Source organism: Chlorocebus sabaeus, chromosome 1 (genome assembly GCF_047675955.1).
Source record: "Chlorocebus sabaeus isolate Y175 chromosome 1, mChlSab1.0.hap1, whole genome shotgun sequence".
Taxonomy (NCBI): domain Eukaryota; kingdom Metazoa; phylum Chordata; class Mammalia; order Primates; family Cercopithecidae; genus Chlorocebus; species Chlorocebus sabaeus.
Window position 1 is genome coordinate 71,921,427 of NC_132904.1, and position 26,610 is coordinate 71,948,036.

Below are 26,610 nucleotides of genomic sequence, written 5' to 3' on the forward strand. Positions count from 1 at the left end.
AAAAAGACCCCCAGATTTGCCCCCTCCCTTGTATCTAAGAAGGTATGGGAGGCCAGGTGCAGTTGCTCATACTTGTAATCTTTAGGAGGCTGAATGGGAGGGTTTTTTTTTTTCTTTTTGAGACAGTCTTACTCTGTCACCCAGGCTGGAGTGCAGTGGCACAATCTTGGCTAACTGCAACCTCAGCCTCCCAAGTAGCTGTGATTATAGATGCCCGCCATCATGCCTGGCCAATTTTTGTATTTTTAGTAGTGGCGGGGTTTCACCATGTTGGCCAGGCTGCTCTCGAACTCCTGACCTCAAGTGATCCGCCTCCCAAAGTACTGGGATTACAGGCATGAGCCACTGTACCCAGCCTAGTCTTTTACATCTTTTTCAGAAAACGACATAAGACAAACGTAGAGCTCAGGTGAGCACTTGGTAACTAGAGTATTTGAGACAGGGTCTGGCTCTGTTGCCCAGGCTGGAGTGCAGTGGCAGTGGCACAGTTTCACTGCAAACTACCTCCTGAGCTCAAGCCATCCTCCCACTTCAACCTCCCAGGTAGCTGGGACTACATGCATGTGCCACCACCTCTGGCTCATTTATATATTTTTAGTAGAGATGGGATTTCACCATGTTGCCCAGTCTGGTTTCAAACTCTTGACCTCGAGTGATCTGCCTGCCTTGGCCTCCCAAAGTGCTGGGAATACAGGTATGAGCCTCTGTGCTTGGCATTTACCTTGATTTTTAAAGTAATTGCCTCCCTAGACAGTATAATAAAAAGTACTAGCAAGTATTTTTATTTATTTTTGAGTCTCGTTCTATCACCCAGGCTGGAGTGCAGCGGCATGAGCTCAGCTTACTACAAGCTCCGCCTCCCGGGTTCACGCCATTCTCCTGCCTCAGACTCCGGAGTAGCTGGGACTACAGGCGCCCGCCACCACGCCTGGCTAATTTTTTTGTATTTTTAGTAAAGACAGAGTTTCACTGTGTTAGCCAGGGTGGTCTCGATATCCTGACCTCGTGATCTGTCTTGGCCTCCTCCAAAGTGCTGGGATTACAGGCGTGAGCCACCGCGCCTGGCCTGTATTTTTAAAACTTAGTACGTCTTGGCCGGGCGTGGTGGCTCATGCCTGTAATCCAGGAGTTTGAGACCAGCCTGGCCAATATGGTGAAACCCCATCTCTACTAAAAATATAAAAATCGGCCAGGCGTGGTGGCGGGCATCTGTAATCGCAGCTACTTGTGAGGCTGAGGTTGCAGTGAGCTGAGGTTGCAGCAAGCCAAGATTGTGCCACTACACATTGTGCTTGAACTCAGGAGGCAGAGGTTGCAGTGAGCCAAGATCTTCCAGCTTGGAGGACAGAGTAAGACTCTCTCAAAAACAAAACTTGGTATATCTTTTTTTTTTTTTTTTTTAAGACGGAGTCTCACTCTTGCCTAGGCTGGAGTGCAGTGGTGCAATCTCAGCTTACTGCAACCTCTGCCTCCTGGGTTCAAGCAATTCTCCTGCCTCAGCCACAGGAGTGCTGTTCAGTAGGGGAGTTTAGTGGTTCCCTGAACTTAGCTGCTATTGGAGAAGGTGGGAAGACCTCTGAGGTAATTCTTAAAGGCCTTGTGGCTCTTGGTGAAGCAGTCTGACATTGTCAGTGTCCTGTAGGAACAACCATTCAGCCTTAGGTGGTGCTGAACACAGCCAGAGATCTTAGCTTGTAATCTGTAGATACAAGTAGCAAGTAGTGCAAGTAGATAGAATCCTGCTGCAGTAGTGGTCATGGCCCCACCCTCAGGGCTGCAAAAGGCTTCCAGTTAAATATCCAGGTCAAGCCCATCTACCGCACCCTTGAAGGAAAGGCCAAACAAGGACTCGCCTTTTCTTTTTTTTTCTTTTTTTTTTTTTTTGAGATGGAGTCTCGCTCTGTCGCCCAGGCTGGAGTGCAGTGGCCGGATCTCAGCTCACTGCAAGCTCCGCCTCCCGGGTTTACGCCATTCTCCTGCCTCAGCCTCCCGAGTAGCTGGGATTACAGGCGCCCGCCAACTCACCCGGCTAGTTTTTTGTATTTTTAGTAGAGACGGGGTTTCGCCGTATTAGCCAGGATGGTCTCGATCTCCTGACCTCGTGATCCACCCGTCTCGGCCTCCCAAAGTGCTGGGATTACAGGCTTGAGCCACCGCGCCCGGCCTCGCCTTTTCTTCTGTGCTTTTGTACCTGGCTGTTTACACTGCTTGCACCCTTGTGACTGACTCCAGTAGAACTCAGTTGAAATTTGCCTTTGTGAAGTCTTCCCTGATCTGGCTTTTGCTGTTATGGCCTGATTTATGTCCCCCCAAATTGTGATGTTGAAGCCCTAACCTCCAGCACGACTATTTGGAGATAGGGCCTTTAAGGAGGTATTGTGGCACTGGCTTGGCTCTTGTCATGGACTCTATTGCCTTTCCTGGCTGGACCTCTCTGCAGCTCCATCTTTCCTACTTCCACAGTTGGGGCTTGATGAGGAGAGATTTGCTTACTTATAGCTCTCCTGAATGTTCTTCAAGCCAAGGCTATCGCTACTTCCCTCTGTTCCTTTCCAGTTGAAAATAGGGTTTGGAAGAAGAGGGCAAGAAGAGGCATTGAACATGCAGATGGGGGTACATACTGCCTGCAGGGACTCCTGCCACCACCCATCACACTGCCAGCTCTCCCATCCTCCACCCCATCAGTGATCCCAAAGTAATTGGATGTTCTCTGCAGGAGAGTAGGAGGGTCAGACCAAAGGAGCCAAGGCTGAGGGCCAGGGGTCACAGGAAAGCTCGAGAGTCATTTTCTTTCTGTCAGGGCTTCAGATATAAAATCTGATTACCAGTGAAATAAAGATGACACTAGTCTATGTGTTTTTATTTTTATTTTATTTTTTCTGAGACAGAGTCTCACGCTATTGCCCAGGCTGGAGTGCAGTGGCGTGATCTCAGCTCACTGCAACCTCTGCCTCCCAGGCAAGTGATTCTTGTGCCTCAGCCTCAAGAGGCTGTATGAGGCACACGCCACCATACCCAGTTAGCTTTTGTAATTTTTTGTAGAGATGGGGTTTCACCATGTTAGGCTGGTCTTGAACTCCTGGCCTCAAGTGATCCGCCCGCCTCAGCCTCCCAGAGTGCTGGGATTACAGGCATGAGCCACCATGCCCATCCTGTTTTTATTTTAACTTGTGAAAATTACATATGTTCCAAATAATATTTTAAAACAAGTTAGTCTATTCATAAACATGGTAAAAATTCAAGAGTACAGAAAAGAAAACCCCTCTCGCACTGCTGAGCTCACCCTCTGCAGAGGCGCTCTCCGCTGTTTCTTGTATATATTTTTTTGAGACGGAGTCTCCCTCTGTCACCCAGGCAGGAGTGTAGTGGTGTGATCTCAGCTCACCATAGGCTCCGCCTCCCGGCTTCACACCATTCTCCTGCCTCAGCCTCTTGAGTAGCTGGGACTGCAGGTGCCCGCCACCAAGCCTGGCTAATTTTTTGTATTTTTAGTAGAGATGGGGTTTCACCATATTAGCCAGGATGGTCTCAATCTCCTGACCTTGTGATCTGCCCATCGGCCTTCCAAAGTGCTGTAAAGTGCTGGAATTAACAGGCGTGAGCGACTGCGCCCGGCCTTTCTTACATATTCTTAAAGCGATACACTCCATGTATTCACAACTGAGTGTGTGTGTATTTTTATCATTTCCCAGATGCTATTAAGTATGACAATACTGGCAGCTTAATGCACAATTTGTTCACCTCAACTTCTCTACTTATTGGTAACCTAGCACTCACAGGAATGCCATTCCTCACAGGCTTCTACTCCAAAGCCATTTTGGAAAGAGGCCTGCCCCCTCAGGGTAACCTCATCACAACAGGATTTTAGAGAAGACTCCCACATTGGAGGCAAGAACCCTCTGAGCTGGATGCTGTCCACAGCACGTTAGGTATTGTATCTGCAAGCAAAAGGAGAAACTGGCTAACATAAGCAGCACAGAACTTTATTGGAAGGATCTCAGGTAACTCAGAATCTATGAGAAAGCCTGGAAAACTCAGCTCTGAAATGAGATCTAGGGAAGCTGACATCAGGGAACACAGCCAAGGTTATGACTGAAAAGCAGTCTGGTCTGGGATGTCATCACCAGACTCTCCCAGTGAATGATTTTTCACCTGTCCCTTTTTCTTTGTGTCACTGTGAGGTTTAAAGTTGTGGGTGAGAGCATCTGATTGGCCAAGCCTGGTGTCTGACCCAGCTGTTGAAAAAGATAGCTTTGGCTTCTACAGCGGAAATGAGGCCCAACCCAGTGCCTTACTCCATGCTCTTCTCCCCCAACTAGGTAAGGTGTTGATGCTTTGTGGCGTTGTGAAATTGTCCTTGGAACCCACTGGTAGAAATATGGCTATTGGCAACATGGAGACAAGGGCTGAAGCCTTTCATTGATTTCTCATCAAAGGTTACTGTTGGCTAGGCGCGGTGGCTCACGTCTGTAATCCCAGCATTTCAGGAGGCCGAGGTGGGCGGATCACGAGGTCAGGAAATCGAGATCATCCTGGCTGACAGAGTGAAACCCTTTCTCTACTAAAAATACAAAAAATTAGCCGGGTGTGGTGGTGGGCGCCTGTAGTCCCAGCTACTCCAGAGGCTGAAGCAGGAGAATGGCGTGAAGCCAGGAGGTGGAGCTTGCAGTGAGCTGAGATCGCCATCTCAAAAAAAAAAAAAAGGTTACTGTCAGGCTCTGAGGAGTTAGGCTCTAGTCTTGAGGTTTCCTGGCAGCTGGTGACAGACTGGGAGCTGCTTAACTGATGAGCTTGCCCATCAGTCAAAGAGAACACCTGCTAGTAATGTGAGCTCTTGGAGATAGACCCAAAGGGTGAGCCAGAGTCAGGGATGGAACCACCACCGTTAGCGTAGAGAACCAGGAGAAGCACAATGTATGTGAGAGGACAGTGGATAAAGGGTTTTTTGGGGGATCCACTCCCAGACAGAATCTGGGCTGGCAAGGCTGCTGAAGCCCACAGCGTAATGTGATAATCTGGAGCCTGCTACCTGCATCTGTGACCTCACCCCGAAGGGGAGGTCCAAGAAATTTCAGCCACAGACTCCACCCAGCTCACCACCTCCAGTCAGCCATGCTCTACACTGTTACCTGGGAAATGACGCAAAGGCTATGAGTATCTCAGTGCTGCTGTGGTGGTGAGGCGAGTGGGAACACCTTCCTCTGCAGTGCTTTTACTAAGGAGACTTGAGATGTGGGGAGAAGCTGAGCATTGCAATCAGAGACCTGGGATCAAATTCTGGCACCAGCACTGATTCATTGAGTGGGTGACCTTGGACCTTTCTGATCTCAGTTATCTCATAGGGCTGTTGTGGGAGTTAAAGGAGATGTAATTATTAATACGTGTTTCTGTGTTTCTTCTCTAGTGTTTATCATCTAGTATATTCCCTCTGTTTGGAGACATTATAACAGCTAAGAGCCCAGCTCTGGCGGAGTGTGGTGGCTCACACCAGCACTTTGGGAGGCCTAGGCTGGTGGATCAGTAGAGGCCAGAAGTTCGAAAACAGCCTGGCCAACATGGTGAAACCCCATCTCTACTAAAAATACAAAATTTAACTGGGCACGGTAGCTCACGCCTGTAATCCAAGCACGTTGGGAGGCCGAGGCAGGTGGATCATGAGGTCAGGAGTTCAAGACCAGCCTGGCCAAGATGGTGAAACCCCATCTCTACTAAAAATATAAAAATTAGCTGGGTGTGGTGGTGGGCGCCTGTAATCCCAGCTACTCGGAAGGCTGAGGTGGGAGAATCTCTTGAACCCGGGAGGCGGAGCTTGTGGTGAGCCGATACTGTGCCACTGCACTCCAGCCTGGGCGACAGAGCGAGACTCCGTCTCAAAAAAAACAAAAAGGAAAGCGGAATCTACACCTTCTCGGCCAGCGGTAGCAACTGCAGAACTGCAGGAGACAATCTTTCTAGACAAGGCAGTTGAGGAGGAGGGAGCGCTTGAGGGGGACTGGCCTGGCATGCACTCCGCACCTCGGGGATGTTATTGCGTGTGGAACGGCTGCTTTTGGAAGACTATTGCCCAGAAGAAAAGATGTTTGGTTTTCACAAGCCAAAGATGTACCGAAGTATAGAGGGCTACTGTATTTGCAGAGCTAAGTCCACCAGTTCTCAATTCACTGACAGTAAACGCTATGAAAAGGACTTCCAGAACTGTTTTGGATTGCATGAGACTCGTTCAGGAGACATCTGCAATGCCTGTGTCCTGCTTGTGAAAAGATGGAAGAAGTTGCCAGCAGGATCAAAAAAAAACTGGAATCATGTGGTAGATGTAAGGGCTGGACCCAGTCTAAAGACTACATTGAAACCAAAGAAAGTGAAAACTCTATCTGGGAACAGGATAAAAAGCAACCAGATCAGTAAACTGCAGAAGGAATTTAAACGTCATAATTCTGATGCTCACAGTACCACCTCAAGTGCCTCCCCAGCTCAATCTCCTTGTTACAGTAACCAGTCAGATGACGGCTCAGATACAGAGATGGCTTCTGGTTCTAATAGAACACCAGTTTTTTCCTTTTTAGATCTCACATACTGGAAAAGACAGAAGATATGTTGTGGGATCATCTATAAAGGCCGTTTTGGGGAAGTCCTCATTGACAGACATCTCTTCAAGCCTTGCTACAGCAATAAGAAAGCAGCTGCCAAGAAGCCAGAGGAGCAGGGGCCAGAGCCCCTGCCCATCTCCACTCAGGAGTGGTGACTGAGGTTTTTATGTAGAAGGGGAACAAAAAAAAAACATCTAAATTTTGAAAAGACCACAAAGCAACAAACTGACCCTCTGTTTTGTTTGTTTGTTTTTTTTGAGATGGAATCTTGCTCTTGTTGCCTAGGCTGGAGTGCAGTGGCGTGATCTTAGCTCACTACAACTTCCGCCTCCCGGGTTCAAGTGATTCTCCTGCCTCAGCCTCCCAAGTAACTGGGTTTATAGGTGCCCACCACCAGACCCAGCTAATTTTTTAGTTTTTGTAGAGATGGGGTTTCACCACGTTGGCCAGGCTGGTCTCAAATGACCCTCCCATTTTTAACTTGGATATCTGCTATTCTGCCAAAAGACAATTTCTAGAGTAGTTCTGAATGGGTTGATTTCCCCCAGTCCCACAAACTCTGAAGCCAGTGTCTAGCTTACTAAAAAAAGAGTTATACATAATATTTAAGATGCTGAGTATTTCATAGGAAAGCTGAATGCTGCTGTAAAGTGCTCTTTAAGTCTTTTTTTTTTCTTTTAATCCCCTTCTAATGAATGAAACTAGGGGAATTTCAGGGGACAGAGATGGGATTTGTTGTATGATAAACTGTATGTAGTTTTTAGTCTTTCTGTATTGAGAAGCAGTGGTTGGGGCATTTTTTAAGATGGCTGGCTACTCTTGTTTTCCCTCACGATAATAAATTTGTCATAACTCAGTAACATGGACTTGCCCCTAGAGGTAGTTGTTGATAATTCTGAAATATTAAGGTCTTGCCAAGCTTCTGATGATTCAAACCTGTACTACTGATTATTAAGCAGGACAGATTGAGCTTTCTGTTGCAAATACCTTGGAGGAGAAAGTAATTTCTAAATATACAGAGGTAACTTGACTATATATGTTGCATCCTGTGCCTCCCTTCATATTAATATTTGATAAAGATTTTAATTTATGTAAAACTTCTAAAGCAGAATCAAAAGCTCCTCTTTGGGAAATGGCAGGTCTTTAGGACAGGCAAGACCCCATATGAATAGTACCAAAGCATTACCGCATGGTAGAGAGCACACTCTTAAAAATGTTAAGCTATCTGAAAAATAAAATGTGCAAGTCTTCAGGATGGCACAAAACAAAGGTTAATGCTTCTTGGGGCACGTTTCTTAGAGGGCTTGCTGAGTGTGTAAATATAATTGACTTTTGTTTGTGTTACATGACTTTGATGACCATTGAAAATCTGCACAATTCAGTTTCAGCTCTGGATTACTTCCGTTGACCTTTGTGAAGGTTTTTATCTGTGTAGAATGGGTGTTTGACTTGTTTTAACCTATTAAGTTTTTATTTTCTTTCACTCTGTATTAAAAGTAAAATTTACTAAGAGAAAAAAAAAAAATTAGCTGGGAGTGGTGTGGTGGCATATGCCTGTAATCCCAGCTACTCGGGAGGCTGAGGCATGAGAATTGCTTGAACCCAGGAGGCAGAGGTTGCAGTGAGTCGAGATCGTGCCACTGTACTCCAGCCTGGGTGACAGAGCGATACTTTGTCAAAAAAAAAAAAAAAAAAGACATCAACACTCATTGTGGAAAACTTGGACAACAAAGGAAAACATGGCTAAGAGAAAAATAAAAAAGAGCCCAGCTCTTCAGGCTGGACAGTTTGGATTCAGCACCAGGTATACAACTTAGCAGTATGGGCCCCAGCACATCAGTTACCTCCCTGTGCCTCCCTTTGGTCATCTGCATGTAGAGTGCTTAACACAATGCCTGACCTATCACAGCAAGTGCCCAATTAGTGCTAGCTGTTACTATTACCACTACTTAAGCATATCCTCTTGGATTTTAATAGCTAAATTCATGATATTGGATTGCCATGCTTTCTGCTTCTACTGAAAGGTGGGCATAGCTGGGCAGATAATCATCCCCATTTTACAATGGTGAATTTGGCCTTTTACTGTGTGCCTTGTTCCATTTTCCATCTTGATTATTTCTAATTTTTTTTGTTTGTTTGAGGTGAAGTCTCATTCTGTCACCTAGGCTGGAGTGCAGTGGCATGATCTCGGCTCACTGCAACCTTCGCCTTCTGGGTTCAAGTGATTCTCATGCCTCAGCCTCCCGAGTAGCTGGGATTACAGGTGTGCACTAGCACACCTGGCTAATTTTTGTATTTTTAGTAGAGACGGGGTTTCACCATGTTGGCCAGGCTGGTTTCGAACTCCCAACCTCTGGTGATCCGCCCACCTCGGGCTCCCAAAGTGCTGGGATTACAGGCATCCATCTAGTGATTATTTCTGATATCTGATGTTGCTGTGTATAAATGCAGCTGTTGTATTTCAAAGTAGGGCCTGCCAACATGAGACAGGAAAACATTGAAGTATCGTAGAGAGTTAATAGTTTCAACCCCAGAGATTGTTTTTCTTACTGTTCTCCTCAGGGACATTAGAGTTTGATAATGTTTTATCTACCAAACCATTCTCTCTCTCTTTTTTTTTTTTGTCCTTATAATACCCAGATTGGTATGACTCTCTGTTATTAACCAAAGCTACATTTATAGCGTAAGCATGACCATGGTGAGAAGATAATTGTTATATGCCCTGAGCTTTCTGTAAACACTTAATCTCCTACATCCCTTATAGTGGACACATTTCATTACTAACTTCATTTTACAAGTTTAACCCATGCAGTACATCTTAAGGGGAATTGGTGATTTTTCTTAGGCTTTAAGAAATATTGGCAGGGTATGGTGGCTCACATCTGTTATCCCAGCACTTTGGGAGGCCAAAACGGGAGAATCCTTTGAGCTCAGGGGTTCAAGATCAACCTGGGCAACACAGCCAGACTCCATCTCTAAAAAAATTTAGGCCAGGCACGGTTGCTCACGCCTGTAATCCCTGTACTTTGGGAGGCTGAGCCAGGCAGATCACGAGGTCAGGAGATTGAGACCATCCTGGCTAACAAGGTGAAACCCTGTCTCTACTAAAAATACAAAAAAAATTAGCTGGGCGCCTGTAGTCCCAGTTACTTGGGGGACTGAGGCAGGAGAATGGCGTGAACCCGGGAGGCAGAGGTTACGGTGAGCCGAGATTGCGCCACTGCACTCCAGCCTTGGCGACAGAGCGAGACTCCATCACACACACACACACACAAATTTAAAGACTAGTCAGACTTGGTGGCACATGCCTGTAGTCTCAGCTACTGGGAGGCTGAGGTGGGAGGATCACTTGAGCCTGGGAGGTGAGAAACATTGGCTGGTCTCCTGGCCCCTTCCCAGAGCCACAGCCCCAGGCCCTTGCTTTCTGAGGTGCTGCTTGTCCCAGGGGACTCAACTGCTGATGGTGTGCCCCAGGTGCAGGATATTGCCACCAGAAAGTACACCTGTAAGGGGATGCTGGGGTCTTGGGAAGGAAGGTGACTGTTAACCTATGGAGATCAGCTTACTGTATGAGCATTGGCCAAAATGACCCTGCTGCCCAGCCTCGGCCCAGATCAAGATCTAGAGGCCAGGAAGGAAGTGGGCCTACCTCCCCACTGTGCCATGCAACTGGTCAGGTATGAGGTGGAGATATGGGCTCCACCCCTCCAGGACCACCAGCAACCAGGGTGTTTGCAGCCTGGTTTTCCACAAGTCTGCCCCACCCCTAAGGCCACATAGCTGAAGCTTTGGCTCTGCTTTCTTGCTTTCATTCCAGGGATGGGCAGGCTGCCATTGGGCCACCTGCTGCCCCTGGCCCCAGACTCTCTGGGTAAGTGGCCATGTGATCCAGCTGGCAGGACCACCCCACCCATTTCAGTGTCCTAATTCTTTGTTATGCCATTGTGGCAATCTGGTGGTAAATATAACCTTTTGACAGAGTTTTTGAACTGCCTGGAACCCAAGATCCTAAACATTTTTTAACCGTATTTGGGTTATCTTTTATTTTGGTTTTTATCCCCAGTGGAGAAAAATCAATATGGAAAAAAGTTATTTTAAAATACACGATGAGTGGCAGCAGTGGTGGTAGGGGAAAAAAAGGTTAAAAAATTTTTTTAAATAAAAAATAAAATACAGGATGAAGTGAATTAAAAGATTTGTTTAATGTACTTCAAGGATAATATTTGTGTCTGCAAAATTTGAGAATAAATTGGCCTCGAATTAAAAAAAAAAAATTTAGAATGTCAAGATCCTAACTTCCAATTTGAGAACAAGTAACATGAGTCTGTGGATTGGGAATGACTTATGTGATCCCAAACCCTCATTTTCACAAAGAAGTAGATGGAGGCCCAGTAGCTTTGAAATTCGAACGAAGCCATGCCTCTGCTGCCTAGTCCAGTGCTGTGCTAACCACTCAGCCTGCCCAGGTACAACTGGGTCTCTGTCCACCGAGCAGGGAGTCCACTGTGATGTATGCATCCTGCCCTCACTGGCAGGCCATTGACTACAACTGCAGCCAGCCGATTCTCAACAGCCCTTAATGTGGTGAGCAGGAGAGCTCGGCGCTTTGAGCCCTCAATTGCCTGGAGAGAAGGTAGAGCTGGCCTTTAATTAAGGACTTTTTTGCTTTTTAGAGGGAGCTTCCAGGGAAGCATAGCACAGCAATAGGGCCACTTTCCTGCCAGAGGGGGTGGGTGCCAGAGGAGGTGGATCTTTTGCTCACTGGTTTACCCTCAACATACCAGGAAGAATAGTCATCCTGATTCACTGTTTGGTTCAGGTTTTTATCACACAGTATTGTGTGATAAGTAACCACTGTTTGGTGGTTACTCTGACTCGGCGTGGTGGCTTATGCCTGTAATTCCAGCACTTTGGGTGGGAGGTCAAGGTGGGTGGATCACCTGAGGTCAGGAGTTCGAGACTAGCCTGACCAACATGGTGAAACCCCGTCTCTACTAAAAATACAAAAATTAGCTAGGCATGGTGGTGCGCACCTGTAATCCCAGCTACTAGGGAGGCTGAGGCGGAAGAATCGCTTGAACCCAGGAGGTGGAGGTTGTGGTGAGCTGAGATTGCACCACTGCACTCCAGCCTGGGCAACAGAGTGAGACTCTTTCTCAAACAAACAAACAAAAAATGAAAGTCTAATATATCCATATGGTAATGAATGTTTCCTTTTATTTTGTTTTTATTTTTATTTTTTATTTTTGAGATGGAGTCTCACTCTTTGCCCAGGCTGGAGTACAGTGACACAACCTAGGCTCACTGCAACCTCCACCTCCTAGGTTCAAGCAATTCTCCTGCCTCAGTCTGCCCAGTAGCTGGGACTACAGGCATGCACCACCATGCCCAGCTAATTTCTGTATTTTTAGTAAAGATGAGGTTTTGCTTTGCCAGGCTAGTCTTGAACTCCTAATCTCAGGTGATGCACCCCCCTCGGCCTCCCAAAGTGCTGGGTTTATATTGTTGTTTTATTTTATTTTTTAAATCTTGTTCTTTGGAAGAACATTAAGAATAGTCATAAAATGACTAGTCTCCATGCTGGGGGAGGCAGCATGGAGAGAGAGCTGGCTTCAGAGATAGCTGGGCCCAGGTCTGAATCCTGGCTCTGCCACCACTCTCCAGCCCAATGACTTTAGTCACTTCACCTCACAAGGCTGAGTCTCTGTTTCCTTATTTGTGAGGGGGCAGGTGGGCGGCAGTAGTGCCTGCCTTACACTATTACACGATTTGGTGTAGTCAGTGGGAAGCCTTGTTCCAGGCACTGGAGGACACAGGTGAAACTGACACCTTTCCTGCCTCAAGGGCCATCCTATGGGTGTGTCAGGGGAGACTACACAGGTCACATAAAAGACCTGCCATGTACCTGGTGATAGAGGAGGGCAACTCTGGGGTTGAGGTTATAAGGTGGGCCTGGGCAGACAAAGCAGGAGAAGGTATGTGCACGAAAGTGCACTGGAGGCACAGTCAGCTGGGGGGAAATGGGGCGCCCTGCCTGGCATGTGGGAAGGGTCCAGTCAGCTATGATGCCCATATGTTTGGGAGGAGTGTGCCCTGGATCTGCCCCTACTTTTTCCCTGGGTGGGCCAGTGATACGGTGCCTTCTTTGCTTTGTCCTGAGCATTCCCCTTGGGGTGGGCACAGGCAGACTCAGTGTCCCCACTCCCCTCCCTCTGCTGCCATTATCAGCTGTGTCCAGATGGTCACAGGCTCCCTAATCTGGGATAATCAGTGGGTCAGAGCTCAGCTGGGACCCGGGCCTTTATGCCTGCTGTGATGGGCTGGTCCCAGCTGGAGAGACCCTGTAGACAGGGCCCTGGGGCTTTGGAAGATGGGGTGGGACATGGGGCTGGCTCTGTGCTGGAGGGAGACGCAAGAAGCAGATGATCACTCTTCTTCCAAAGGCAATCTGAGTACAAATGAGGGGGAGCCTGCAGCTGGGGCCTGGCCAGCTCCTCCAGGCCTCACAGCAATACGCACAGAGCCTCACAGAATCTGTCTATTGCATCTTTTGTTCCCTTTCTCTCCCTCTCTGAGCTCACCCCTCCCTACCCAGCAGTTTGTTGCTGCCCCTAGAGCCCCAGGCTTATGACATCAGGGGCTTGTGCCCCCATTGACGTTGGACACCTAACAGGTTCAGGTGCAGAGCCAGGGTGACTGACTTCTCAGAGGCCCATGGCTATGGTGCCCCCACCCTGGGCCTGCAGTTTGCTGTGAGCCTCCACTCCGTGGTTGTTCAGGGATCCATAACTGTTTTTGTTTTGTTTCAGCCTCTTCCATGAATGGGGGGGGGGGCCCTGCCTGTCTCCCACTCCTAGCTGTGAGTGCTGATAATCTCAAATTTAAGGATGGTAACTTCGTCTCGGAGGAGCGTGGGAAAGGATGTGTTTGGGAACAGACACAGGCCTACAGAGGTGTTTGTAACCATCTCTTTCTAAGTGGTGGGAAACAGACATTTTATTATTCTTTAACTGTTTATATATATAATGTGTTTTTTATGCATGAAATATAGTTTTTTAAAATGCTTACACTACTATTTTGAAAGTAAATGAGGTAATGCATGTGTCAAAACCTAATACCCAAAGTGATCATAGTAAGAGGTGGGGCCTTTGGGAAGGCATTAAATTGCTTAGGGAATGAGGGTGGAACCCTCATGAATGGGATTAAAGCCTTATAGAAGAGGTCGGAAGGAGCTGCCTGGCCTCCCTCTCACATGTGGAGACTCAGCAAGAAAATATTATTTAGGAAGCAGAGAGCCCTCACCAAACACCAGATCTGCTGGCCACCTGATCTTGCACTTCCCAGCCTTGAGAAGTATGAGAAATAAATTTCTGTTTTCTATAAATCACCCAGTCTAAGGTGTTTTGTGATAGTAGCCCAAACAGATATAAAAGTGCTTCATCAAGAGTAAACACAGTGGTATAAATGCAGTGGTATAAAAGTGCTTCACCAAGAGTAAACACAGAGAGCAAATATTGGACATTCCATCTCAGTCAGGGCAGACTGCAGCTGGAACACAGACCCAACAAGGTTTTATTTCTACAAGAAAAGAGACTGTTAAGTGAATGGCTGTTTGTGTGGAGGTGCCACAAGGGAGCAGAGTGTGCACCTGAGCTCCGCGTGCCTCTCCGCCTCCTGGCTCAGGCTGTCCAAATCTGAGTCACCTGCCCAAGCTCTGGATGATGGTGACACAGCCGTGGGAGCTGGTGCAGCGCTGCAGGGATGGCTGGGCCTCCACCTGCCCATTGCTGGGGTCAAAGGTGAAGACCTTATCGGTGCTTTCTCCGTGATCATCCCGCCCACCAAGGATGTGGACCTTCCCGTCACACACAGTGACTCCACAGCTTTCCTGAGTGGACAAACAGAAAGACAATTAACTATGAGGTTCAGCCTGGGGCTCCTTCTGTCCCTGCCTGGCCAGGCCAGATAACTGACCCACAGACTGTGAACAGGCAATCTGGATTGTAGAGAGGCAGGAAACTGGATGGATCTGAGTTCCAGCTCTAGCTTGATCCTTATTCAGTGAATGGCCTTAGGCAAGTTGCTTAACCTCTCTGGACCTCAGTTTCCTTATCTGCAAAGGGAGAAGAACCAGAGTGCCTTCTTCACAGGGTTCCCTTAACAGTTAATGGAAGTTAAGTATGTAAAGCATTTTATATAGAGCCTGGAATATGGTAAGCACACCAATAACAATAATCTCGACTGCCGCCATCTTAGAATCGCAGACTCAGGGAAACCTGAATTCTCACCACTTAAGGTCACCAAAGGTCAGAACTGGCAGAGACCACCAGTCCAACCATACCTGTGTAATCTCTGGAGTTTCAGGGGATGGAGACGAAGGTAGGGGAGGCAAGGAACTGCAGGGGCCAGAGCTTCCAAGACTTGGGCCTCCCTGCTGTGATATCACTAGAGCAGAACTTAGCAACTCCCTTCCCCACCTCTTACCCCATGATTGGTTACTAGCAGTGGCCTTCAGGGCAGGAGAGACCACAGGGTCATTTGGACCAAATCCCCACTCAAAGCTATAGCACTTGGGACTGCAGGGTTCTAGACTCTGCCTTAACAGGGCCTAGTTGGCCTGGGCCAGGTGCTGAACCTCTCTAAGGCCAGTCTTCTCATCTGTGAAATGCATGGTTCACTATCACTGTGAGGACAAAGCTAGAGAGCAATGTATAATAAAACCACCTAGCATGGAGTCACACAAGATTCACAAGCTCCAAGATCCAGAGCCTTAGAAGTGGGTTCCGCTCTCCTGCCTTGAAGCCTCCACTTACCACAGGACTAGGGAGGACAGCTGCCTCCCCCCACACATCTGTGCCTGGATCATAGGTGAAGATTTTGCTCATGAGACCCCCCATGACATAGATGGTGTCCTCAAAGGAGATGGCCTCGAGACACCGCTGTGAGAAGGGTGCTGGTGACCGCAGGCTCCACCGGTCCTCCTTGGGGTCAAAGCACTGCACCTGAGGGGCAAGAGGAGCAGCGGTGATGAAGACTCACTGCCCCATCCCAAATGCCCCACTGCCCACATGCTGCCACCTCTCTCCCTGGGGGCACTCATTCAAAACGATGACACCTGGCCCGAGCAAGCATCTGGGAGGGAGGGGGAGATCCACTGTCCCTGTCCTCAAGGGCTCTTCATCTAGTTATATGTTCTGTCCTCTGCTTCTGGACTTCCTTTGTCAAAAGCCTCCCCATCTTTCAAGGTCCTGCTCAAATGCCACCCCATCCTTAAAGGCTTCCCTGGTGTTCCCCCTCCCTACCCCCCAAAACACACACATAGGAACAGTCTCTCCTTTGATGAAGAACACAGTCGCCTCATGTAAGATTAATCATAGAGCACATCATACCGAGTGAGAAGAGGTACCGTCTACTTTAGGGTTATAGAGGGTTCTCATAGCAGACCCCCCATAGGGATGTGTTCCTGGCCGCATACACTGTCAACTTGTTTTTTCCCTGGTGCTCTCAGGTCATACAATTCCAGCTGAGGTGTCTTGCAGCCCTATTTCTACAGCTGTCCACATGCCCATGGGTGTTTCTGATGCCCTTAACAGTTTCTGTACTTAGCTGCCTGCTTACCTCACTCTCTGTTTCCTCAACTGTTTCCTTTGAGACCCCCCCTTCCACCACAGCAGCCTATAACAAATCAGTGCTGCATGGATGGTGTTAAATGGGGCCTCCTACCATGAGTGCCCATCACTCAGCTCCAGGAGGGTTTGCTGAAAGAATGTGGTCAGGGAATAAGGAAGAGTGGGCACCCAAATTTGGGAAAGAGTCAAGTCCCAGGACCACAGGCTTATGAGGCCATCAGGGAAGGGAAGGAACTGCTATGATAAATATTTTTATTTGCAAAAAGCCTACATGTCCAACAATAAAAGATGAGTAGACTCTAGTTCATCCACCAAGTGGAATAGTACAGGCATTGAAATGATGGCTGTAAAGTTGCTAATCACGTGGAAAGTGCTTATACCTAAATTAGAATAAAATGCAGAATGCAAAATTCTAACAGTGAGAAAACAGAACTATAAGAAAAACAAAAATCAATTCAGTGGAAGCCTGTAAGGCGATGCACCAAAATATAAATAGCAGCTCTGCCTGGATGGTGGGATTATGGGGTTTTTTCCCTATTTTTCTGTTTTCTAAATTTTCAGTAATGTATTATTTTTGGAATGTAACAAAAGCATTTTAACTATCTTGCCCTCAATTTTTAAAATGTATGAAACTTATGTGGTGCCAGCCCATACATTTGAGTCCCAGTGTGCTGCTGACCCACTGTGACCTTGGGGTCATTTTTATGCTCATTTCCTTCCCTGAAACATGGAGGTGACTGGTCTGGGCTGTTGATGGGATTAAGTGAAGAAATAGACAAGGGCACGGAAACGCCCAGCTCTGCGCCTGGCACACAGTGGTCGCCGCAGCCTTCAACGCCCTCTTGCGCCCGAGGTCCACGCCCACCTTGTCCGTGTTGACGCCGCCCTGCCTGGCGCCCCCGATCACGAAGAGCTGGCCCGCGCAGGATGCCACCGCCGCTGAGCTCACGGCCTCCGGGAGGGGCGCGGCGGCCGCCCAGGTGTTGGAGAAGGGGTCATAGCGCTCCACGCTGTGCAGGCGCCTCAGGCCGTCGAAACCACCCACCGCGAACAGCTGCAAGTGAGGACATGGGCCGGGGCGCCGGGTGCCAGGGCCTTAGGCCCCTCGGCCTCACCGCTTCAGTTTTACAGTCTTTGAGCTGCAAATTTTCCCTGTCCCCAACCCGGCTTCAAGACCAAACTGACCCCAGAGCCCAGTGCTGCCACCACCTGGGCGGCCTCCACCCACTTGCTGTACCTCCCTGAGCTGGTTTCCTCTCCTTTAGGGGGGATAATGCGACCTGTCTTTAGGATGGGTACTGAATGTGGGTTACAGCTGTAAAACACCTGGCACCAAGCTGATGCTTAATAATAATAGCTAGGCCGGGCATGGTGGCTCATGCCTGTAATCCCAGCACATTGGGAGGCCGAGGCGGGCAGATCACGAGGTCAGGAGATAGAGACCATCCTGGTTAACACGGTGAAACCCCATCTCTACCAAAAATACAAGAAAAATTAGCTGACCTGGTGGCGGGTGCCTGTAGTCCTAGCTACTCTGGAGGCTGAGGCAGAAGAGTGGCGTCGACCTGGGAGGCGGAGCTTGCAGTGAGCCAAGATTGCACCACTGCATTCCAGCCTGGGCCACAGAGCGAGACTCTGTCTCAGAAAAAATTAAAAAAAAAAAAAATAATAATAATAGCTATATAGTTAGTTTTGAGACTTTACCACCCCACTTAATTGATTCTAAGAAGGATTTTTGTTTCTGAATTCAGGATGTAGCTTACGAAGATAGTTGAGAGATTCTTTTTTTTTGAGACGGAGTCTTGTCTCCCAGGCTGGAGTGCAGTAGCATGATCTCGGCTCACTGCAAGCTCTGCCTTCTGGGTTCACGCCATTCTCCTGCCTCAGCCTCCTGAGTAGCTGGGACTACGGGCACCTGCCACCACGCCAGGCTAATTTTTTGTAGTTTTAGTACAGACGGGGTTTCACCGTGTTAGCCAGGATGGCCTCGATCTCCTGACCCATGATCCGCCCACCTCAGCCTCCCAAAGTGCTGGGATTACAGGTGTGAGCCACTGTGCCTGGCCGACAGATTCTTTTAGTCTTGAGTGGCACAATCAAGATTCAAACCTAGATTGTATGGCCCCAGAGCCCACACCCTTGACCATCAGGCTGTTACTATTACAGTAATTGCTATTATTATTAACATCAGCCATTATTATGTGACCTTGGACAAGTCTCTTTTTTGGGGGGCCTCAGACCCCTTCTTACAAAGAGGGTTTTAGATAACCTCCCTCCAGGACATCCACAGATCTGTACCTTGGGTCCCAGGGCAGCCGCTGCAGCTCGTGCCTACCTGCCCCTGCACAACTGCCATCTTGTGCCTCCACCTGCCCTTGTGCAGAGAGGCTACCTTGATCCAGGTGTGTAGATGGGAGCTAAACATCCACACATCATGACTGTTGATGTGGCCTCCTAGGGAGAGAGAAGCAGCTGTTGCCCACAGGCTCTCTTGCTATCCCAAGCACCCGCAAAGAGCTAGAAACTAGGGCCCCCAGATCCAAAGGAAAGGTTAAGGGAAGGCAGCAAGAGGACTTCTTGAGCTGGTGTAAGACTCTGGGCCTGTGACCCAGACAGTGTGCTTTGAATAAGTGGTGAGAATGTCTTGAGTTATGACCCTTGAGGGGAGAAGCCTGACAGATTCAGGAAGAAGTGGCTGGTTTTCACTGGGCACCTTATGGTGGTGCTGGTGGTGTGCCAGGCTCTGTGCTCAGGGAAGCAAAGAGGGGGCCGCTGTACGAAAGGTAAGAGTACAAAGGGTACCCAAGGCAAGCATCTGGAATGTACTAGGGACCCAGGAAAAGCAGAGTCAGCTGCACTAGGAGCCAGGAGGGGTAGAGGGTGACCCAATAACCCTCCCTCCCACCTTCACCCACACAATTTCATTTCTGATCTCATCCCTCCATGAGGTGTTGGGAATATTACACCCAGTTTACATATAAGAAACTCAGATGAGGCTTAGAGACCAACAATGACCTGCTGAAGACTACATGGCCTTTTGTCAGAGCCAGAACCAGAGCTTCTGGCTCCAGGCCCAGCACTGGTGCTGTTGGAGGACATGGTATGCCCTATGGGGCCAGGCACTGGGGACGCAGGATGTGGGCTCTCCCTTCCCATGTCTGGCCACCCTGGGGATCTTGGTCGGGGATTCACCTCTCAATGGGAGCCTCTTTGGGGACAACCCTAACTGCACCCTTCAGCCTGAGCCTGTGACCAGAGCCACATCTGTTTGGTAGCCCCCATCTTTGTTTATTCCTAGTGGCACCCAACAGAGGCCCCACATGTTGCTCAGAACCATCAATGGCCTTGGATAAATTGTCCAGTGGTAATCTGTGGCCTGGATGGTCTGTGAGGCCTCCCTGGCTTATTCTCCTGCTCCTTACCCTTTGCAGGCACCCATAGTTCTTTACAACGTTAAGGTCAATCCACCTAGCACCAGACTCAAAAGCCTCCGTGATCTGACTCCTGCCTCACCTGTGTTACTCAACCTGCACTTCAGAGCCCTGAGTCCCCAGGGTTCCTTTCTGCATGTCCCTGCCCTTGTGCCTTTGCCTATACTGTTCCCTCCAACTTTCAAGGTCCAACTGAAAAACCATCTCTTCTATGAACCCTGGCTAGATTCCCTGAGTGGCATTCCAGATCATCTGGGGTCTCTGAGAATTCCGATCACATTCTGCCTGGCGGTAAAAGTGAAGTCTCTCTCTCGTCTCCAGGACACTCCAGGGGAGCAAGGACTGTGTTTTATGCTTCTCTGAGTCTTCAAGGGCCTGAGCCTCAGGGAGGACTCAGTTTGTTGCTATCAAACAGATGTGTGTTCCTCCTAGCTTTGCCATTTTTGAGACAATGGGGGAAATTCTGAGCCTCTCTGATCCTTTCTTATCTGTAAAACAGCATTGTAGGGGGATTTAATGATAAGGAATGTAAGCTTCTTAGCATAATGATGTTCGGCACATAGTAGGCTAGATGAAGTGATTATTAATACTAATACGAATTGAATTCCCTAGGAAACCTGCTGAGAACAAAAAGTAATCATATGAATTGAAGTTACCATTGCTGAATAACGGGGGGGGGGGGGGGGGGGGGAGAAGGGGGTCACACCCGTAGTTAGCTCTGCTCACTTCAGCCAATAACTGTAGGTTATCAGTAAACATCCCACCCCCCTCTCCCAATTGGAGGAAAAAGCAAAGGGGGCGGAACGCGGAGGCTATTAGCCAATCCCGTGTGAGCTCCCGTTGCGGCTCCGCCCTCACCGGAGACGTAGACGTCATTGCGGAGAGCACAGGCGGCGAATTCTGAGCGAGTGTAGCCGGGCAGGCTGGGCAGTGGGGTCCACCGCTGGCTCTCTGGGTGGTAGGCATCGGCGAAGGGCAGCTTCAGGAGACCTTTGCGGTCGCAACCGCCGATGACTACGATCACTTCAGCTAGGTCCATGAATCTGGCGTGCGGATAAGCCCACTGCCTGTTGGGCCGCACCCAAGTTCGGCCCTCTCTTACCCTCTCGACCCTTTCATGCGCTTTTGCCATCACCCCCCGCCCACCAGACCCCCCGGCCCCACTCCCGCTAGACTCCGCCACTTCCAACTTTCCCTGTGGGTATTGGGAAGAGAATCGCTCATTCTTACCGCATTCTGCTGACCTCTAAACTACAGGAAAAAAACCCAATCTTTACAGAGCCCTTGCCCTCACCTAGAAAAATAACCTCGTTTAATCCGTATGGCAATTATATTAGTAGGGATTATTACCGCTTTCACACGGAGGAAACTGAGGCTGACATACCATGGCGTGCTCAAAGTCATGCAGCCATTAAGCGTCATGACGAGCTGGAATTCAAGCCCAGGTTTGTCTGTCGCTAACTCATCTTCAACACTCTTTTCTCACCTCCAACTGCTGATTCTGCTGCCTCCCTCCTCCTATGACATCCCCTTATCCCTAATTCCATTAAGCCGGATAACTCGCCCTTTCAGCCAATCATTCTTTCCTCTCATTGACCCCTCAAGCATCTGACCCCACCAGAATTACCATACCCTTTAGCCACTGGTTTTCTAATTCCTTTGGCACATATTTGAGGATCTCTGTCCCAGGCCCTGTGCTTAGTGTTAGAGATAGTGTAGTCTCTGGGGGCATGATTAAGGGCTACTCTGCTCAGAGCCTCTCAGTCTGGCTTTCCAGGGGTGGGGCAGTCCGCTTTCACCCTTTCCCCATGCTCCTGCCTATTTCTATCCCTCATTAGACTGCGAGCTCCCAGAGGGCAAACAGTGTTTTCAAATCACTTCCACACCCAGGCACCCTGCACAGAACTTGCGTAGAGTAGTAAGTACTCGGAATTACGGTTGCATGGGCGAAAGAAACAGTGTGCGCAGGAGTGGGGTCTCTGCATCTCCCTCACTGGCTTGTTAACTCTTCAAGGGCAGAATTATGAGCACCGAGCCTCTAAAATGTTTAACGAATGTCTGCATATCATCAAGAGGCAGTACTAAAGGATGATGAAGGAATGAATGGGCGGTGGAAGAAGGTGGGAAGAACGGAGGGCGGGAGGCTAGGGGACGGCGGCCGTACCTCCGCGGCCGGGTCCGCAGCGCACCGGCCTCGCGGCCCAGGATGAAGCAGGCGCGGGCCTCCAGCAGCAGCGGGCGGCACTCGCCGCAGGCCTGCAGCAGCTCGTCCGCCTCCACCTTCTCCAGGAAGTAGGCGGGCGCCAGTAGCGGCAGGCGCACGTGCTCCAGCAGGCGTCGCAGCTGCCCGCGGCGGGCCGGCGCGTCGTGGCGCACCCAGCGCATGGCGGCCTCAAACACGGCCTCCTCGCGCGCCACGCCCAGCGCAGGGTCCGCCAGCAGCGCCGCCACCTCGTCGGGCGCCAGCTCCAGGAAGTCGGCGTGGCGCGCCACCTCGGCGAAGGCCTGGCGCAGGACGCGGCCGCAGCGCTCGGCCAGCGGAGCCAGCGAGAAGGCGACGGCCACGCGGCGCAGCGCTAGGCTGTTGGCGGCGCGCAGGCTGCCCTCGAGGAAGCGCACGCAGGCCTCACGCAGGCCCGCCACGCCCAGCCGCTCCGCCAGCGCTAGCACTGCCGCCGCCTCGTCCTCCTCGCGCAGCCGCACGCCCGCTCCGTACACGTAGTCGAGCACCACGGCCAGCGCCGCCGCCGCGCCGGCCGGGCTTGTGCCTGGCGCCTCGGCAACCACCGGCACCACTGCCGGGCCGCGCTCGGGCCGCCCGGCCGCGAACAAGCTGTGGAAGTAGGCGCTGGCCGCGCTGAGCGCCGCGCGGTGGCATGGAAAGTCGCGGCCGCCGGCGCGCAGCACCACGTCGGTGAGGGTACCGCTCCGCCGGTACGTGTTCAGGGTCTGCAGCACGCGCTGCGCGTGGCACCGACCCGCGCACGGCACCTCGCAGCCCGGCTCCGACTCCTCCGGCCCAGGGCCTTGCCGCATCCTGCCGGGGAGAGAACACAAACAGGGTCGGGGAAGTCACCTGGCTGCGCCTGGGAGAGGCGACCGCCCTCATCCGTTTATTTCCTCCCTTGACCACTTGTTAAGCGACTGTCCCCTCCGTTCAGGTTCCTTATGGCTACAGTGCCTCAGCCCCGCCTCACCAGCACGACATTCTGCCCTGCCTACCCACTCAGACACTCAGTGCCCCTTTCGGTTCTTAAAACTCGCTGAGCGTTTTCCTATCGATATCTGCAGAAGACAGATGGCACACTCTCAAATAGGATAATCGGAGGAGGGTCTAATAAAGGAACTATTTTCAACAGCGGAGTCGGCGTTAGGGACTCCAGCAGGAGGAGCGCTGTTCCCCGGGCTACTAACAGCAAGGCACCTTGGCCGCCCCGGGGTCTAAAGTGGGGGAGCAGGGGAGTTACTGGAACCTGGAAATGTATCTGTGTAAGGAGGGTCCCGTGACAGGAGTTGAAGCCCTGGGTCAAGGGACTAAGGCCGCCCCACAGAGACCCAGTGTGTGCGTGTGCAGGAGAGAGAGGGTACAATAACTCGACTGTCCTCTGCTCAATCCTGCCTGTCTCCTGCCGATCTCCAGTAGGTGCTGAGCACTGACCACACCCTGAGCACTCCCCCGATAGACAGCATCATACACACAGCATTCGCGCAAACAGATTCGACAAGTATTTATTGGGAGCCTTTTCTGTGCCTGGCAGTGAGCAAGACAACCATAGTTTCAGTGTGCCCGGAGCTCCCAGTCTGGCGGGGGTGCCATGGGGAGGCACCGGGTGTTAGGGGAGTTCATAGAAGGGGCGCTGGACCCAGGTGGAGGGGAGTCAGGGAGGGCGTCCTTGAGGGGAACCTTCCAGCTGAGAAGGATGGGCGAATTCTCAGAGGGTGAAAGGTTAGAGCCCAGGCTGAGGGAAGCTGGCCCTCTCTCTAGTGAGTTCTCTTGGTGTTCTCCAGGTAGCACCGTCTGGAAGTGGAAAGAACTCTAGGGACAAACTAACCCAGTCCCTGCCACTGGCTCACGGTATGGCCGGGGGCAAGTCACTCCTCTCACCTGCCGGTCCTGGCCTCAGTTATCTCATCTGAAATGGGATCCCTACCTCACAGGGCTGTGGCTTCATGACTATTACATGGGCTTTATGAAAAGTGCTGGTACACAGTACGAGCTACATGGGTGTTTCCCTGTATTGTTTTTACTCGAGAGGAAGGGAGGACACTGTGTGCGCCAGTTACTTTTATAGACATAATTTAATTTCATCCTCACAACCTGAGAAGTTTCTTTAGCCCACCCCTGCCCCTTTAGTTTGTCATAAGGGAAACAAGCACACACAGGACACCTGCCCTTCAGAGGTTTGCGGCGAGGCTCAGCAGAGGGGTGTTTGTGAAGGCGCTCTGCAGACTGAGGGGCTGGGCCATGCTGGTTATGATTTGGCCATTATGAACACACAGCCTCTGCTTGCACACCTCCAGGGACAGGGAGTTCCCTCCTTTCCATCAGCTTACTCTAGGGGGCTCAGGTCCACCCTCTGCGCCCTGTCTCTCCTTCCATCCTCCTGCTCCCAGCTGCTCTGCTGCTTCTGGAAGTCAGATCCTGCCCAGCGTCAGTCTGGCTTTCATGCCCTGGTCATTCCGGGCCATGGATCCCCTGGTCAGCATCGTGAGAAATGAACTCCCTGGTGGGCAAGAAAGTTAACTACTTTTGCCCAAATGGAGAGCCTGGATCCTGAATCCACCTGGCTCCAGGGTTTGCATGCCACACTTGCCAGGGTGGGGGTGTGTCCCAAGGAGCAGCCAGGAGGTGGAAAGAAGTGAGACCAGTCATCACAGCACGCTGCAACCAGTCTGTCCTCCACTAGCCCAGAAAGCAACTACACTCTGAGTTGAAACCCAAGAGGGCCGGTCTCATTAGCATAAGGATGGACTTCTTGCAAAGGTGTCCCACAGCACAAGCAGCTCCCTGGGGGAGAAAGAGTTCCCTCCTAGGAAGTGTGTCAGTACTTTTTCATTTTACTGTCTACTGCACTGGGCGCTCTGGACACACAGTGACATCAGATCCAGCATTCACTCTGGGATCCCCAGTCTGGGGGCCGAAGGACACCCAGTTGGAACACAGAAGGTAAAAATTCCCAGGTAGGGCTCAATGAGTATCCTCCCTTCTCGGCTGAGTCTAGGCACTTCAAGCCATGGGTCATGATGCAGACTGAAGGGCTCAGCCTGTAGAAGCTGACTCGAACATGCCACCATCACTCTTTTTTACACCCACATCCACTTGAAGCCATCACCCAAGCACCTCCTCCGCATCCTCCCCATCTCAGACTTGTGGACACCACACAGCTGGGGCAGCCCTGCAGCCTAAGCCTTGCCCCATGCACCTGGCGCTTACCTGGCCACACCCTCTCCCAAGTGCTCCGCAGCTGCTGCTCTCACAGGTATCACTCCCGTCTGTGCCTGCTGCTCGCACCCCTGGCAGCCCAAGCTCCAATGTTCGTGCTGCTCTGCCCAGACCCCCGTTCGCTGTTTGCTCAGGCTCAGCTGCGGGAGGACAAAGGGGCTGGACGCCAGGAGGGAGGGGGAGGGAGAGGAAGGGAGAAACGAGTGGGGAGGGGATCCTGGGCTTTTGTTCTACTCTTGGACTAGCCCTGGGAGGGAGGGAAAGAAAGAAGCGGCGTAAGAGTGGATTGACTGCGTGCAACTCCAGGGTTTGGATTTGGATTCGTGCCTGGGGTTGGGGGTGACCTGGTGCTGGCCTTGTCCCTGAATGAGGACAAGGGTTTGAAGGTATATGGTGCTGGAGTTGGGGTGTGGGAGGGGTGTCATCGTGCAGTTGTGGGCATGTAGGTTCCAGGGTGACTATGTGTGATTGTGGAAGTACATGGAATGCAGTGACTCTGTAGCACTGGGCTGCGTGTGGACATGTGGCTTTGTGACCATGTAGATGCCAATGTGACTAAGCATGTGTGGGGCAGGGGGCACAGTGGCTCTGAGTCTCACTCCCTTGAGCCCAGGGAGAGGCGGGAGCTGACCTCTGCCCCAAGAAGAGGAGCACTTGCCAGACATTCAGTAGCAGGGGCAGGAGGGCCGCTCCTCGAGGCTACTGTGGGGGCCCAGTGGAGCTTCCAACATTTGCATGCCAGAATCTCCTAGACCCCAAGAATTCTATCCAGAAGATTCCTGTTTGGAAGACACACGTCCCTTGGCTCCCAGGAAGCATGGAGTTAATTTGATGCAGGCTGGAGCTGGGGCTCAGCTTCCCCCTTTTCCCTCAGGACACACCCATGACCAGGCAGACTCTCAGAACAAAGAGGGGAGTTACAGGCCTGCTCTGACGCCACCACTGACTCCTGCTCACAGACAGCAGAGGTCCCAAGGACTGGAAGGAAAGGACACCTGTGGTCCCAGGGCTGTACTTTGGCTTTCAGCCCAGGTGCCCCCAGTCCTGGGCATGGGCATGGGCCCTCCTCAGGCAGGTCCAAAGCTCAGAGAAGTCAAAGCCAAACTCCTCACATGGAGAAAAGGCCTCCCTGTGCTGAAGGCCTGTCCCAACACAGCCGGGAGGCTCAGAATGCCTTCGTGTGGCTGTGAGGGCACCTGCCAGTCCCACTCCCAGCCCCACAATGGACCCAGGAGCCCTCCCCCTCTGCGTGTCATTCCTAGCTCACGGGAGACATAACATATGCGCTGGGGTCAGACTCTGGGTGGGATTCTGGCTTGGCCTGTTCTAAGCTGTGTGGCCTTTGGAGGTCACTTTTACCTCTCCAAGACTGTCTCCCCATCCACCCTGTGAGGATACCGGCTCCCAGCCACTGGCACCGTGGTGGACCCAGAGAAGGGGAGGCACCATCCTGCCACTTTCCCATTCATTCCTGAGAATGGTTCCTCCTCAAATCATAGGGTCAGAACTGAAACCTAAAC

General features: G+C 50.7%; 2 protein-coding genes across 3 annotated transcripts; one reads left to right on the forward strand and one right to left on the reverse strand.

The window, feature by feature from the left end:
• The first annotated feature begins 1,974 nt into the window (after positions 1 to 1,974).
• LOC103248058 (SIN3-HDAC complex-associated factor) lies at positions 1,975 to 8,140 on the forward strand. Its single transcript, XM_073019541.1, has one exon. It carries the CDS (start codon positions 6,023 to 6,025, stop codon positions 6,740 to 6,742), a length of 720 nt encoding a protein of 239 aa, XP_072875642.1. The 5' UTR covers positions 1,975 to 6,022; the 3' UTR covers positions 6,743 to 8,140.
• A 5,998-nt stretch (positions 8,141 to 14,138) lies between these two features.
• KLHL35 (kelch like family member 35) lies at positions 14,139 to 26,568 on the reverse strand. 2 transcript variants are annotated; one of them, XM_008020180.3, is made up of 7 exons: positions 25,082 to 26,568; positions 21,812 to 22,684; positions 20,506 to 20,690; positions 18,552 to 18,670; positions 17,082 to 17,270; positions 15,401 to 15,589; positions 14,139 to 14,475 (listed from the first exon to the last, which is right to left on the reverse strand). In XM_008020180.3, exons 2-7 carry the CDS (start codon positions 22,681 to 22,683, stop codon positions 14,287 to 14,289), a joined length of 1,743 nt encoding a protein of 580 aa, XP_008018371.3. In that variant the 5' UTR covers position 22,684; positions 25,082 to 26,568; the 3' UTR covers positions 14,139 to 14,286. The 2 variants fall into 2 exon arrangements, with proteins under 2 accessions (XP_008018371.3, XP_008018370.3); XM_008020179.3 differs by lacking the exon at positions 25,082 to 26,568 and having other exon boundaries at positions 21,812 to 22,783.
• Positions 26,569 to 26,610: the final 42 nt, after the last annotated feature.